Genomic DNA, 12,342 nt, shown 5'->3' with positions numbered 1-12,342 from the left:
GCGCATGTGTCAGATGGACACAGCACTGCAAGTACTCCCACACAGGTGGCATTTTTAGCATTTTTCCAAAGAGCAAAATATTAAATATGAACACTCATTAGCAGTGCCAACTACTGGAGTAGGTGTGCACCAATTGGGTGAATGCCAATACTGACCTTAAGGAGTCTCCTTTTCTTCTCCTAGGTCCACTCCCAACCCCTAAATCACCCGGCCTTTTTAGTATTTTGAGAAAGGATCATATATATAGCAGGGATGCAAGAAAGGGCTGACTGTCCCCTAGAGGAGAAGAGTTTCCTGCAAAAATCACTCTCGGGTTCATCCTACCTCTGCAAATCAATGCTGCTCAGTTATAAACATCTACTTTTTGTTAACATCTTTACATCATTTTCTTTGTCAAGTGCTAAAAGCAGGCTCTAAATTGTAGAGGACAAACGAGCTTCCTTACTTTGGGGACACATAAACTTTCCTTGCAGCTTTAACTCTCTCCCTGCCACGCAGGAAGGTGCCACTACCTCTGCCCATCGTAAATCAAGGTAACTGGGATATCTGTTTTGAATGCATGCAAGTCTACTTAACGTTAATTAAAACAGGGTGGTTAAAAGAGTTAAGAGACAAAACCTTACCAAAAAAATCATATATACTCAAAATATACTCAAGAGAAAGAGTGGCCAAGCTGCTCTGGGTAAGCAAACATCTTGCGTCCTAAGGAAAGAGGAAAGTACATAAAGCAACTGCCACTAAACTTCCCTTCTTTACGCCCCACGGCAGCATTTTGAAACAACACCCCGACGCCCTTATCACAGCTTGAGTCATGTTGCACCAGCGCGTGCAATATGCAGACTAAAGACGTGATTCCTGCTGCCAGGAGCCTGCAGTCACACCAGGAGCAGGGAGCAGGGGCAGCGGGAGGAGGTACGGGCAGGCCAGGCGCGCGCTGGTGACGCGGCGCTGCCCATGGCGAGCGCAGGCCGCGCGGCAGCCGCAGGGCCCAGCGGGGCCGGCGCGCAGGACGGCCACGTCTGGCAGCACCCGCGGCGCTCGTTCGGTTCGCTCCTCAGCTCTCCTGACACAAGTGAAACAACATGAAGTATCATCTGCTTCGTTTTTTTCGAGGCCTTTCCCCGTACTTGAGCCCCTCGTCTTAAAAAAAGAAAAAAAAAAATTACATCTTCAGAGTTCTCCAGAAGCAGGAGATTCATTAAAAGAGAAACACCACCCTTCACAATAATCCAAGTGAGTTACATCTAAGGGATGAGTAATGTACTGTGAAATGGAGTAGATCATAGAGCTACATCTTCTCCACACAAAGACCACAGAATTTATTCAGGTAGAGTGGTGTCATGAGGAAGCTTTACAGGACTGCTTCTTTACAAACAGAAAGCTGCTACACACGAGAATGCCGTTTTATTTGATTAAAATTTTTCATCATTCTCTTAGAACTCGGTGTTTTTGAAAATGCTATTTATACAGTCATGCAGCATTTAAATTATTTTTTGGCACTGGAATCTTTATTTGGATCAAAGTACTTTTAAAAAAAGCCCACGTTTTCTTCTGTTTTAATTATAAAAATGTAAAGGATCAAAAGTTTAATTAAAAACAATTCAATACAAAAAAAAGAAATCTTTCTTCTGCAACTAACATTAATTTTTCAAGACCTATTTTCACTTTCCCTCTTGGGAAAAAAAGACACTGATATTTTAAAGTCTCCACAAGTACAACTGAAATTGTTTGGGGAAAGTGAAGCACATATATACATACACTGAAGCTTCATGGGCTTTATTACAAGGAACTTCTTGTTATAATTTGAGATTTTGCAATAAGAAAAATATACAGATAGATACATACCACACATAGAAGTATCTCCACAGGAACCACCATACAGTGGTTTTTGGCAGAGAGGGAGCGCAGAAGGGCAGAGAAAGGATGACAGAAACAGCAACCTTGCTGGAGACCTACAAAGCAAACTTCTCACTTCATCCCCAGCATTTCTAAGAGCTAGCCAAGGTGATTCACTGGTGAAATTCTAAGATCAAACGCAGCCAGACCAGAGTCTTGACCCAAGATGCAAATACTTTTTAGTATTCCAGTGGTATCTGGAGGGCTTACGTTTAACACACAAAATAAAAAGATTAACAGTTTCTCAAGATATTCCCTCGTTTCTGAACATCATTTCTTCTTCATCTTGTAATCAACATAATTAAAACAATCAAAACTACTGCCACATTAAGCTCCAGTCACATCAAATAAATGCAGTATCAAGCACAAAAGGCATGATTGCACCTTCATGTTCACAAAATTGGCAGAAATCAGAGGATGTGACGTGGTACAATATTCTTCTGAATATTTTATTTGAAAAGAGTCTTTTTTAGAAAGATTATGAAGCGTGAAAGAGCTCTCATAACCAACAGAACATCCACAAGTCAATTCACACAGTCAAAGTCCCACTGAAGCCAGTGCAGTTCCTTATACTTGGATAAGGAAAATCTCAGCTATTCCAGTTGTTGGAGGGGTGACTATGAGCATCTCATGTGAATTTATATATCAGGGCCTAATTCCCATCTCAACGTAGCATATTACACACCCACTCAAACAAAAGATCCAGCCAAACATAACTGCTCCCAACCCATTAATGTTGTCACACTGTAAAACAAAAATCAAGAACGCTCATACGTTATCCTAGTGCTGCAAATATCATTAAAAAAAGAGCTGAAAGCAGGAGCAGCCTGCAGAGGTGAAACGACACAGTGCTGAACACATGCATAGTGAGCCTTAAGACGACCACTTTCAATGCAAAAAGATGTCTTTCAGTGCATTACTTAACAGTGCTGCTCTGCATTTTGGTTAGCAAGATGCTCCTGGCTCCCCATAGCCCACCAACAAAAATACACTCTGCAAATAATAGAGCCAAACTTTGCACACGAGACAGTCAAAATTCCCACAAGAGGCTGATTTTCAGAATGAACTCCCACTTTAAGCTTTCATGCAAAGCACCTGGAACAAATTAGTCACTTGGGGAAAAACAACAAAAAACTATTCTGGGTTAGCAGCTCTAGTTCTCCCCAGGCTTCCTCCCAGATGGTGACCTACTACTTCATAACCTAGCAAACAGCATCTTTCACTTCAAAACATCTTCTAAAAGCCTGTCAAATGCATAGACACAAATACATGAAGAACTGCAGTTGGGTAACTCGTGTGTTGACTGGCAACGCAGCTACTCAAACGGAGGAGGCTAGAAACGCGCTGCACAAACACGCTGGAAGCCCAGCGGACACCACAGCCGCTCGCTGCGGGACGCACCGTCCTAAAACAGGCACCAGTCTCATGCTGAGTATTTAAAATTTAACTTGTGGCAGGTGCGTGCCACCACTGTCGAGCTCCAGAAGCAAAAAGGAAAAATTATTTCCCCCCTGCTTTTTTCCCCACTGTTCGAGTAGGGTGGATTTTGGAGGAGTTGAGTTTGCTCCTCAGCGATGGGCAGAGGCAGCCCTTATGGACAGATGGGTTTGTTTCCTGGAATTGGTGCTAATTCTTAAAGATCAGTTTCAGTAATTTACTGAGCAAAACTTAAAAGCTATTTCAAACAGCAACTGAGAAAACACTTCTGCATAGAAGTTAGAGGCAAGATTTCATAAAAATACTTCTTAATGCATGACTCGGTAGGGAGCCTGGGCACTTACTGGCCAGTCACTGCCTCCTACAGATAGCATCTGTTCTATAGAGAGCCATCCAAATGACACAGTTAAATTACACTGCATCAGAGAGAGAGGAGAGCCTCAGAAAAACAGTTAAAAGGAAAGCAAAAAAAGGGTCACATTTAGCCCGAATAGGCAACCAAGTAACGGGAAACACCGAGCAGAGAAATGAAATGCCATTTCTGAGGTATACGGACCACCACTTCGTGTACCTCCATCTTTTATTTAGGAACCCAAGAGGGTTCAAAGCCTCGCCATGTCCCACCAGGCAGGTCCCCAAAGCAGGGGACGCAGTTTATTCCATAGGACAGTGGGGAAGGGGTCAAGGGAAAGGATTGCTGCATTCCAGTTCCTGTGCCCAGGCCCAAGCATTGATTTGTATATGCAAAAAGCCCTCGAGGGTGCGAAGCGAAGGCAACAAAAAGATCTAGGAGCACTTTAGGCTGCTACTGGGAGGGCTTATTTGTTTCTGAGACATTTTTGGTCACCGAATCATGACCTTGTTTGGAGCACCCAAGTCCTTTTTTTAGGATCTAAGTGTGTAGCTTAACAAGTTTAATGAAAAAGTATCCAGGCACCGGCAGGGGTTTAAGCAACAGCCCTGCTACCAATTACGGGGCCGTTCCTCTGAATTAACACTGGATGAAGCTGGAGCACGGAAGAGTTAAAACTCATGTAATCCTCTCATTAGCAAAACGCCCCGGCACAACGCTCAGTTCAGAAGAAGCTGCCCAGGATGCGTGACTCCCTTGAACCACAGGTCAGAGGCCAGGGCAGCTTTTTCGCTCTCTTGACAGGTCCGTGAATAAAGCGGGACGCCCCAGACCAGGGCAGCGGTGCGAGGGCAGCGCTTTGAGCTGCCGTGTGGAAAACCTGGTTCCGTTACCGCCAGGCGCTGCCTTCCCGGCCAGCTGGGCCCGGGGCACGGCCGGGGCCAAGGCTCTTAACTCCCGCAGGGGAGGAAGCGCTTCGAGGTCGTCCAGCTCTCGGCTGGAAAGACGGGAGCCAAAAAACACTCGGTCTCACGTTTTTGGTGGATATAGCGCACAACTCTGCTCCTGTGTTTACTGCACACACATTATGTATACACCTACACATGCTTTTAGAGAATGTGCTGCTTCCGTAAGAGTTTTTAAAGCATATGGGCTGCTTATACACACCCCTGTAAAAAAAAAAAAAAAAAAAAGAAGAAAATAATCTAAAAAGACAAAACAGTTCATGGCAACATCACATATTGCTAATAAAACAAACAGCGAAACATGAAAAGAGGCAGAAAAGATGTGATATGAAGAGAGTAAATGAGTGTTTTTTTGCCTGCAGCTGAATCCTCCCACTATTCGTCAAAAATCTCCATACGAAGCCGTTAGGAAAATGAGGGCCAACAGACTAATTAGCACCATGGAAAGCAAGGATAAGTGCTCAGGGAAGCCACTTTTGCTCTTGCTTCCTCTTGAGGCTTTGCGGGGACAGGAATGGCAGGGGTGGCACCCACTAAAGCATGACGATTAGTGCTCTCCACTTGGGGACAGGGGGAACCACCAGCTTCAGATGGTCCCACATGAGCTTCCTCAGGCCCTTCATGTCTCGTGCAGCCACCTTGGAGGCACCATCTCCTCCAGTATCCCACTTGAAGTATCTCAAGACTCCAAGGCCATCCTGGGACTAAAGGAGAACCTTATCTAGTGGCGGGGGGAGGAAAGAAATTCTGCTGCCATCACGACACCGAGCTCACATTTTGAGGGAAGGTGAGGAGAGTTTATACACTCAGTCAGTTGGCCCGGTTGGAGAAGCACAGGAGCTCAAAGGCTGCCAAACCTCAAGGGCCAACAGTGGGCTGCTGCAAACAAGACAAATTCTAAAATTTATTAAAACGTAAAATAAAAAAATACAAGGGCCAAAGTGTCAGAGGATAAGGAACTTTCAGCATAAGGTTTGGATCTCCAGGCAAAACATCTCCATCTTTTAAACATCAATTTTGGACCAAAAACATGGATTAAAAACATCACTGAGAGAAATTGATGGTTTAAGAAAAAAAAAAACAAACTTCTTTCAAAACAGCCAATTAATCCAGAAGCATTAATGCATTAATGCGAGCAGCAACAAGAAGGAGCGTTGGTGCCTTCAGCCTTGCTCCACTTCTCCAGCGACAAGCCTGGAACAACTCGCGCCGCAGGTTGCCAGCAGGCCTGCGTCCCCAGCTCCAGCATCAAACACTCCAGCTAGTGACGGCAACTCCATAAACAACCCGCAAAGCTGCTGCAGCCAACCTCACGGGGAAAAAAAAAGGAACAAGAAAAAAAAAAGAAAAAAGAAAAAAGATGGAGCAGTCGGCAACAAGGGCAAGGCAAATTTCCAGCTGAGGGAGGCAGAGGAGCCCTAACTCAGCATCCTCACCGCTATCAGATGGTTAACAAATTGGGATGAGAGACTTCTGAGCCTTTCGAGAGACTTTCACTCTGGCAAACTTAAAGGATTCGGCAGTGCAGCTGGAATACATATGGGGGACGCAGGAGAAAGTGGATCGCTTGAATTTGCAACTCTGTTTGTGAGCTGGAAGAACTTCCTGCAGATGAGACATATCCAGCCCGTGACTCAGATAGGGAGAGTCTGCTAACTGTAATGAACTTACTCTCTGAACCAGCTACCAAATGCGACACAGTTTATGCTAGTGTTATATATGCAACCAGAATCTTGAAATAAAGCCCTTGGGGACATGATTTCTTTTTTGCTTCCAAAAAAGACTCTGTACTACAGCATCTCCATTGCAAAAATCACATTCTTTGACGAAGCTGAAATTTCCCATTTTGATCAGAAAGGTTCTGTTCAATGCACAGCTTTTAAAGCAAAAGTCAAATGCATTTTTAGATTATGTTCAGCATTTTAAATAGCATGGGTATGACATTAATAGGATATTACCATGCTAGATTCATCACAATGTCTAATCAGTGACTGGTTCAGTTGGTTGACACTGAACTACAACACCTGAAAATTAAACAGCCTCCCTTACTGAGGCGTCACTTTCTGGATTATGTTTTTATCATTATGTTAACAGCCATGTTTCACGTATAAATTGTCTTTATGGTCACTTGAAATCAGCACTTTTAAGACAAGAGAATGAAAGCAGGGAAAGGACTAGAGAGGAACTAAGCAGGTCCCCTCCTCTCCCCTCTTCCCCACCAATATCCTCACTGCTGAAATGTAAAAGATCGCAGCCACCTGAGAGCAGACCTCCTGAAAGCTACCAGAGAAATGCTTTTAGAGCTGAAAAATTAAGAGCTGATGACAAAAAGCAAAAAGGGGGCACGAAAAATCACAGATGTAAATTAATAATCGAATACACACATACAGCTCAACAGGGACAGATGGCAAGCAATTTCCCCCCGTGTACTTATACTTGTTCTTCTACTGCATGTATTTGGGTCACTTGCTAGATTAAATCTTCTGTGGCAGACCCGGCAGAGGTACCGCGCGATGTGCACGGACTCCGCCGATTTCTAAAATTCGCAAGTTTCCAGCTCCGCACAGTGAAGACATTCATTAGGATTTCCTCAACGCACCACGTAACGCTACACCACAACTCTGAAACCAGGCTGTCGGATAGTGCTTCTGCCATCAGCAAGAATGTCCCAGGGAGACCTGGACAAAATACAGCACAAACCAAGGAAATCTGGTCTTTGGCCCCAAATCTCACGGAAGAGACCTACAGTAGGAGAGACCAGTCCGTACGTATCGCTCAGAGCTCCGATTTTGCCCATGGGCCGCACAGACGGTACCTCATTCAAGGTTAAAGACGCCTGCTGACATCCTTCCTAAAACATGCCTTTCTTCTGACTCTTGGGAGGCAAAAGGAAGACTTCAGTGGATGACTTGCTGGGGGTTCTTTTGTTGTTGTTTTTGTTTTGTTTGCTTTGTTTTTTTACAAGTTTCCCGTACGTGCAACCTCTTCCCCGGCCCAGCTATAAACCGGCAGTGACACATCTGACTCGGCCCAGGTCCCATGAAGGGCGACAGCTTCAACAGGAGGCACCCACGGGTCAAACTGCCTTCTTCTGCAAGCAAAAATACCCTCGCAAGCACATGAGCCTAATCGCTGCAATATGCTGCCTGCCTGTAATACCGGTACATGCTGACATGAACCAAGAACTGCATGTGCAGCAACTAGAGATTAGCCCCCTTAATCTGTCAAGAAGCTGGATTTAACACAAGGCAACAAGGAGATCTTCGGCGCATCCGTAGGAGCGGGAAGCTGCGCCTCTCCCTACCCCATTCTGATCAGTTCCAGGACAATTTTGCTCTGCAATAAATAAGCTTATTAAAACAAATATGAACTCAATGTGTCATTAAACAAACATCTAAATATTTCCTCTTCTCTTTCCCATTCACCTCTTCTTCCAGGTTACTGGGTGTCATATCTACCTTCAAATAAAGCAATGAAGCAAAAATAAAGGGAAAAATATATTTATAGTCTCCTAGATGACCAAGGATAAGGAATTTGAGGGGGAGTCTCCTCCCTGTCCCCCCTCCAGTTATCTCTGCATGTAACTGGGAAATATCACAGCTGTCCGTGAGAACTATAACAGAAGGAAAAAGGGTGACAAAAGCTTGTTTTCTAGATCCACAGGAGAAAAGAGAACAGTGTCTCGCCTTTACACGGGCTCTCAGGCTCAGATGCTGTCATGTTCATACAAAGTCATCAATAAGTCAATTGATCAAAAGATCACATGCTTACACTCATTATGTGTGCCACATATCTGCCTGAGCCTAAACAACACAAAAGCTTACGCAGGCCAGTGATGAAACCTAAGAGCGTGTGTGTGTTTCCCTACTCAATTTCTTCAGACTTTAAATTCATTCAATTTCAGTTTAATTGAGTGAAGGGTGGGAAATAAAATATTGAACCTTTTCCATATAAAATTATAAAGCTGAGACGACGAATGAGTTTGTTATATCACCATCCTGCACAGTTTTAGGTCTGGTGCCACACAGCCGCTAAAATATTAGGTTTTACCATTGGGAAATTGATTTTGCTATAAGAAGTTTTTACGACGCCACTTAATCTGAACCAACCTACACAAAATCAAAAATGCAGAAAGCAATTAAAGACACCCTTTATATAGTAAGCTTGATCACTATATTAAAAAAAAAAAAAAGAAAGAAAGAGAACAGCGCCTAATGCAATTTCAATATCATGGCAAAGGATGCAGGAAGACGCTGCCCTCCTGAAACCCTCATTGCAGGTTCCCAGCCTAAATGCACAATCTTGATTCACTTAGAGGCAGCAGCGTGATCCATCTCCCGCATGGGGTGCTGTGTCCCACAGCTCCAGTGCTGACCTCCTTTCCGAGTGTCACATTTCAAGCAGGCTCCTGTGGGGCAGCGAGATTCTGTGATTACACTTAAAAAGGATAGTTCAGGTCCGAGCTGCCTCGAATGGGGAGCGCCCCCAGCTCAACAGCTACTGGACGCAACAACTTCTGCCTTTCCCCTTCCAGTGCCGCCATGGAAAACACTCCCAATTAGGCAACCCGGCTACTGAGCTCCCATTAACAGGATTTGAGAGCACTCTAGCGAGTGCCTAAATATTAGTTAAAGTGAGGAGTGCTTCACCGAGCCACTAGGTAAACATCAAAACAAAGTAGCATTTTGGAATACCTTTTATGCAGCGTGGAGTTAACCATGAGGACACAGACAGGATGGAGAAGGGAATCACGCACTAAGACAGCCCACAATCAAATATCACTATTTCCTGATTGCACTAGGGCACATTCATGCAGGATCAAGCCCCACATGAAAAACATCAGCTACTATTTCAGATGGTATCCCGTCCCTACCCAGGCTGAACTGGCCTGCAGGAGGGGCTTTTAACGATGTCCTTAAGCAACCCAGTTTTGCCCAAATATTGCAACATACGCTACTCGGAGTTACATAAATATTCCACAACTCCTGCAGCTCTCAACTACAACAAGCGGGTTTAAAGTAGTGTCAGTGTGTCAAAACAGTCACTGTTTTCTGTTGATCTAACTCAGACTTTACAGTTTGGGGGGGGGGGGGGAAGAGGAAAAAAAGAAGTTGATTTTTCTTTTTTCTTCTTTTAGCATTTGTGAAATATGATCTAAAATGGTAAATGGGGACAGGAAGGATAGGGAAAGATCACGGTCCCTAATTGGAAGGCTCGCACAAACCGAAAAACACTTAATTGCTTCGGGAGACCTCAAGTGCATGTAAATGACCGGCGCGCCGACGCCTGAATTGCCACTTTTCTCCAGCAGACGCTGTTCCCAGTCCCAGAGCGGAGCAGGACTCAACGGCTGGCACTTGCTCTTCGTGGAAAGAGGCATTGGAGCAGCAGCCCTTGGGAACAGGGGGGTTATTCCGCAAGCGGCGACTGATCCGTGGCCGCGGTGGCAGGTGCGTGGGAAGGGAGCTCAGGGAACGGGATCGAGTCCGGGACGTTATTCCCCAAGGCGACAGAGCAGCGGGGATGCTCCCGGGCGCCGGGATGCTGGCGCATCCGAAAGTTTGGGAGCGAGTCCCCCTGCCCCACGCAGCGTCCCCCGATGCCGGGGGGCGGCACGCGGTGCGCGCCCGCGGGAGGATGCTCGCACGCGCGGAGCCGGAGCTGTCAGAGCGGGGCAGCGCGAGGCGCCCCGGGACGGCCGCGGAGTTCGGCCAGGCGCGTCCCGCGCTCCCTGCGCGCGCCCCGGCCACGCGAGGGCTTTAACCGAGAGCGGGGAAGGCAAAAAATAAAAAATAGAGCAAAAAAAGGGGGGGAAAAAGGTGAAAATTAAGGGGGAAAAGAAAAGGAGAGGGAGAAAAGGGGGGAAAAAAAGGGGGGGGCAGGGGAGAGGGGAAAAAAGAAAGAGAGACACCCAGGGGAAACCTCCCTGTCCACGATCGCGGCTCCCCGCGGGCAGCGGCTCGCGGAGCAGCGCGGAGGCGCCGCGGGGCTGCGCAGGTGCCCGCGCTCCTACCTGTCGTCGTAGCAGAAGTCGGCGCCGAGCGTGTTGAGGTAGAGGGCGAGCCCCAGGGCGCCGCTCACCAACTCCGCGAGCATCGCTCCGCTCCCGCGCCGCGGCAGCGCCACCTCCGCGGCCGCCGCTCCGCGCCCCGCCGCTGCTCCGCGCCCCCCGCCCGCGCCTCTACCCCATGGCAGCGCGCGGCGGCAGGAGCGGGAGCGGGAGAAGGGGCAGGAGCGGGAGCAGGAGGCGAGCCCGGCGCGGGACGCGCAGCGGCTGCCGCCCTCGCCCGCGGCCCCGGCCCGCGCCGCTCGCTGCCGAGCCGGGCGCCGCCGCCGAGGCTCTGGGAGCGCCCGCGTGGGGCGCCCCGGGCTCCCAGCGCGCCTGCGCCGCGCGCCGCCCCGCCCCGCCCCCGCCCGGGCGCCCCGCCCCGCGCCCCGCCCCGCGCGGCTCCCGCGCAGCCCCCGCGCAGCCCCCGCGCGGCCGGTCCCGACCGCGGCGCGTGTCCCTCCCCCGGCCCGGCTCTTCCTTTCTTTCTTCCTTTTTTTAATGCTTTCTTTTTCCCTCTTTCTGTTTCTGTTTCGTTTTTTCTTTCTTTTTTCTTTCTTTTTTTTTTATTTCTACATTCTCTTTTGTTTTTACTCATTTCTCTGCACCCCCTCTCTTTTCCTTTTTTCTTTTGCTCTTTCCCATGTCTGCCTTCCTTCCTTCCTTCCTTCCTTCCTTCCTTCCTTCCTTCCTTCCTTCCTTCCTTCCTTCCTTCCTTCCTTCCTTCCTTCCTTCCTTCCTTCCTTCCTTCCTTCCTTCCTTCCTTCCTTCCTTCCTTCCTTCCTTCCTTCCTTCCTTCCTTCCTTCTCCCCTTTTCCTTTTTATCACTTTCTTTTTCCTACTTTTTCCCTTTTTTTTCCTCCTTTCTCCCTTTCTTGTTTTTCCCCTTTCTTCCCTTCCTTTTTCCTTTTAAATTCTGTCATTTCTTCCTTCCTTTTTTCCTTTTTCTTTCCTCATTTTCTTCCCTTTTCCTTTTTTCTCCTTCTTTCCAATTTTTTTCTCTCTATATTTTTCTGTCCTTTTAAATCCTTTTTTTTCTTCTTTTTTTTCCCCCTCTTTTTCCTACTTTCTATGCCTTTTTCCTCCATTCACATCCCCCCTCTCCACAAACACCCAGCACCATCAGCTGCAGATTCCTCCCCAGAGGAGAAGGGCCATGGCAGGGGCTGGATGCTGGAGCAGGGACCCTCATCTCCGCTTGCCCAGAGCCCGGGCTGCCCTCTCTCCCAGGTCAGGGATCCACCGTTGGCTCTGCACCCATCTCCCAGATTAGCAAAACCCAAGTAAAGTGCCTAAATTCTGCAGAGGCAGCCAGCAGGTGCCCCATGGCAAGGAGCATGGCTGGGCACTAGCAGGATGAGTGAGCAGGGTGAAAAATCGTACACTGAAAGTGGCTTCAGTGATCTGGGGGATGTGGAGGCTTCAAATTATGGAAAGGGCCTGGGTCCGTCAGTCTGATGTTTTCCTTTATTTTCACGGGGGTTTTAACACGTTGCCTCCACGTTACGGCAGCCAGCCCTTTGTGCAGCTGCTCCCTCGTGATCTCCATCCATCGTGTGGCACGTCCTGCTCTCCCATCAAGTGGCGCGTCCTGCTGTCTCTGCAGAATGCGAGCCCACGCGCCGAAGGGTGCACAATAAACTGGG

The 12,342-nt window shown here is 47.6% G+C and overlaps 1 protein-coding gene across 1 annotated transcript in view; it reads right to left on the bottom strand.

Moving 5' to 3' along the window:
- The window catches only part of TMTC2 (transmembrane O-mannosyltransferase targeting cadherins 2), a 97,644-nt gene extending 86,848 nt beyond the window's left edge, over positions 1 to 10,796 (bottom strand). The window contains exon 1 of the mRNA XM_088531215.1: positions 10,664 to 10,796. Coding sequence (XP_088387341.1) covers positions 10,664 to 10,746 — 83 coding nt within the window. The 5' untranslated portion in view covers positions 10,747 to 10,796. The remainder of the gene's footprint in view (positions 1 to 10,663) is intronic.
- Between the last annotated feature and the right edge of the window lie 1,546 nt (positions 10,797 to 12,342).

This window comes from Tinamus guttatus, unplaced genomic scaffold, assembly GCF_059628265.1.
Source record: "Tinamus guttatus ecotype Peru unplaced genomic scaffold, ASM5962826v1 Tinamus_guttatus_pri_ptg000399l, whole genome shotgun sequence".
NCBI classification, from domain to species: Eukaryota; Metazoa; Chordata; class Aves; order Tinamiformes; family Tinamidae; genus Tinamus; species Tinamus guttatus.
Note: the sequence above shows the minus strand (reverse complement) of the source record. Positions and strands in the feature narration are given on the sequence as shown.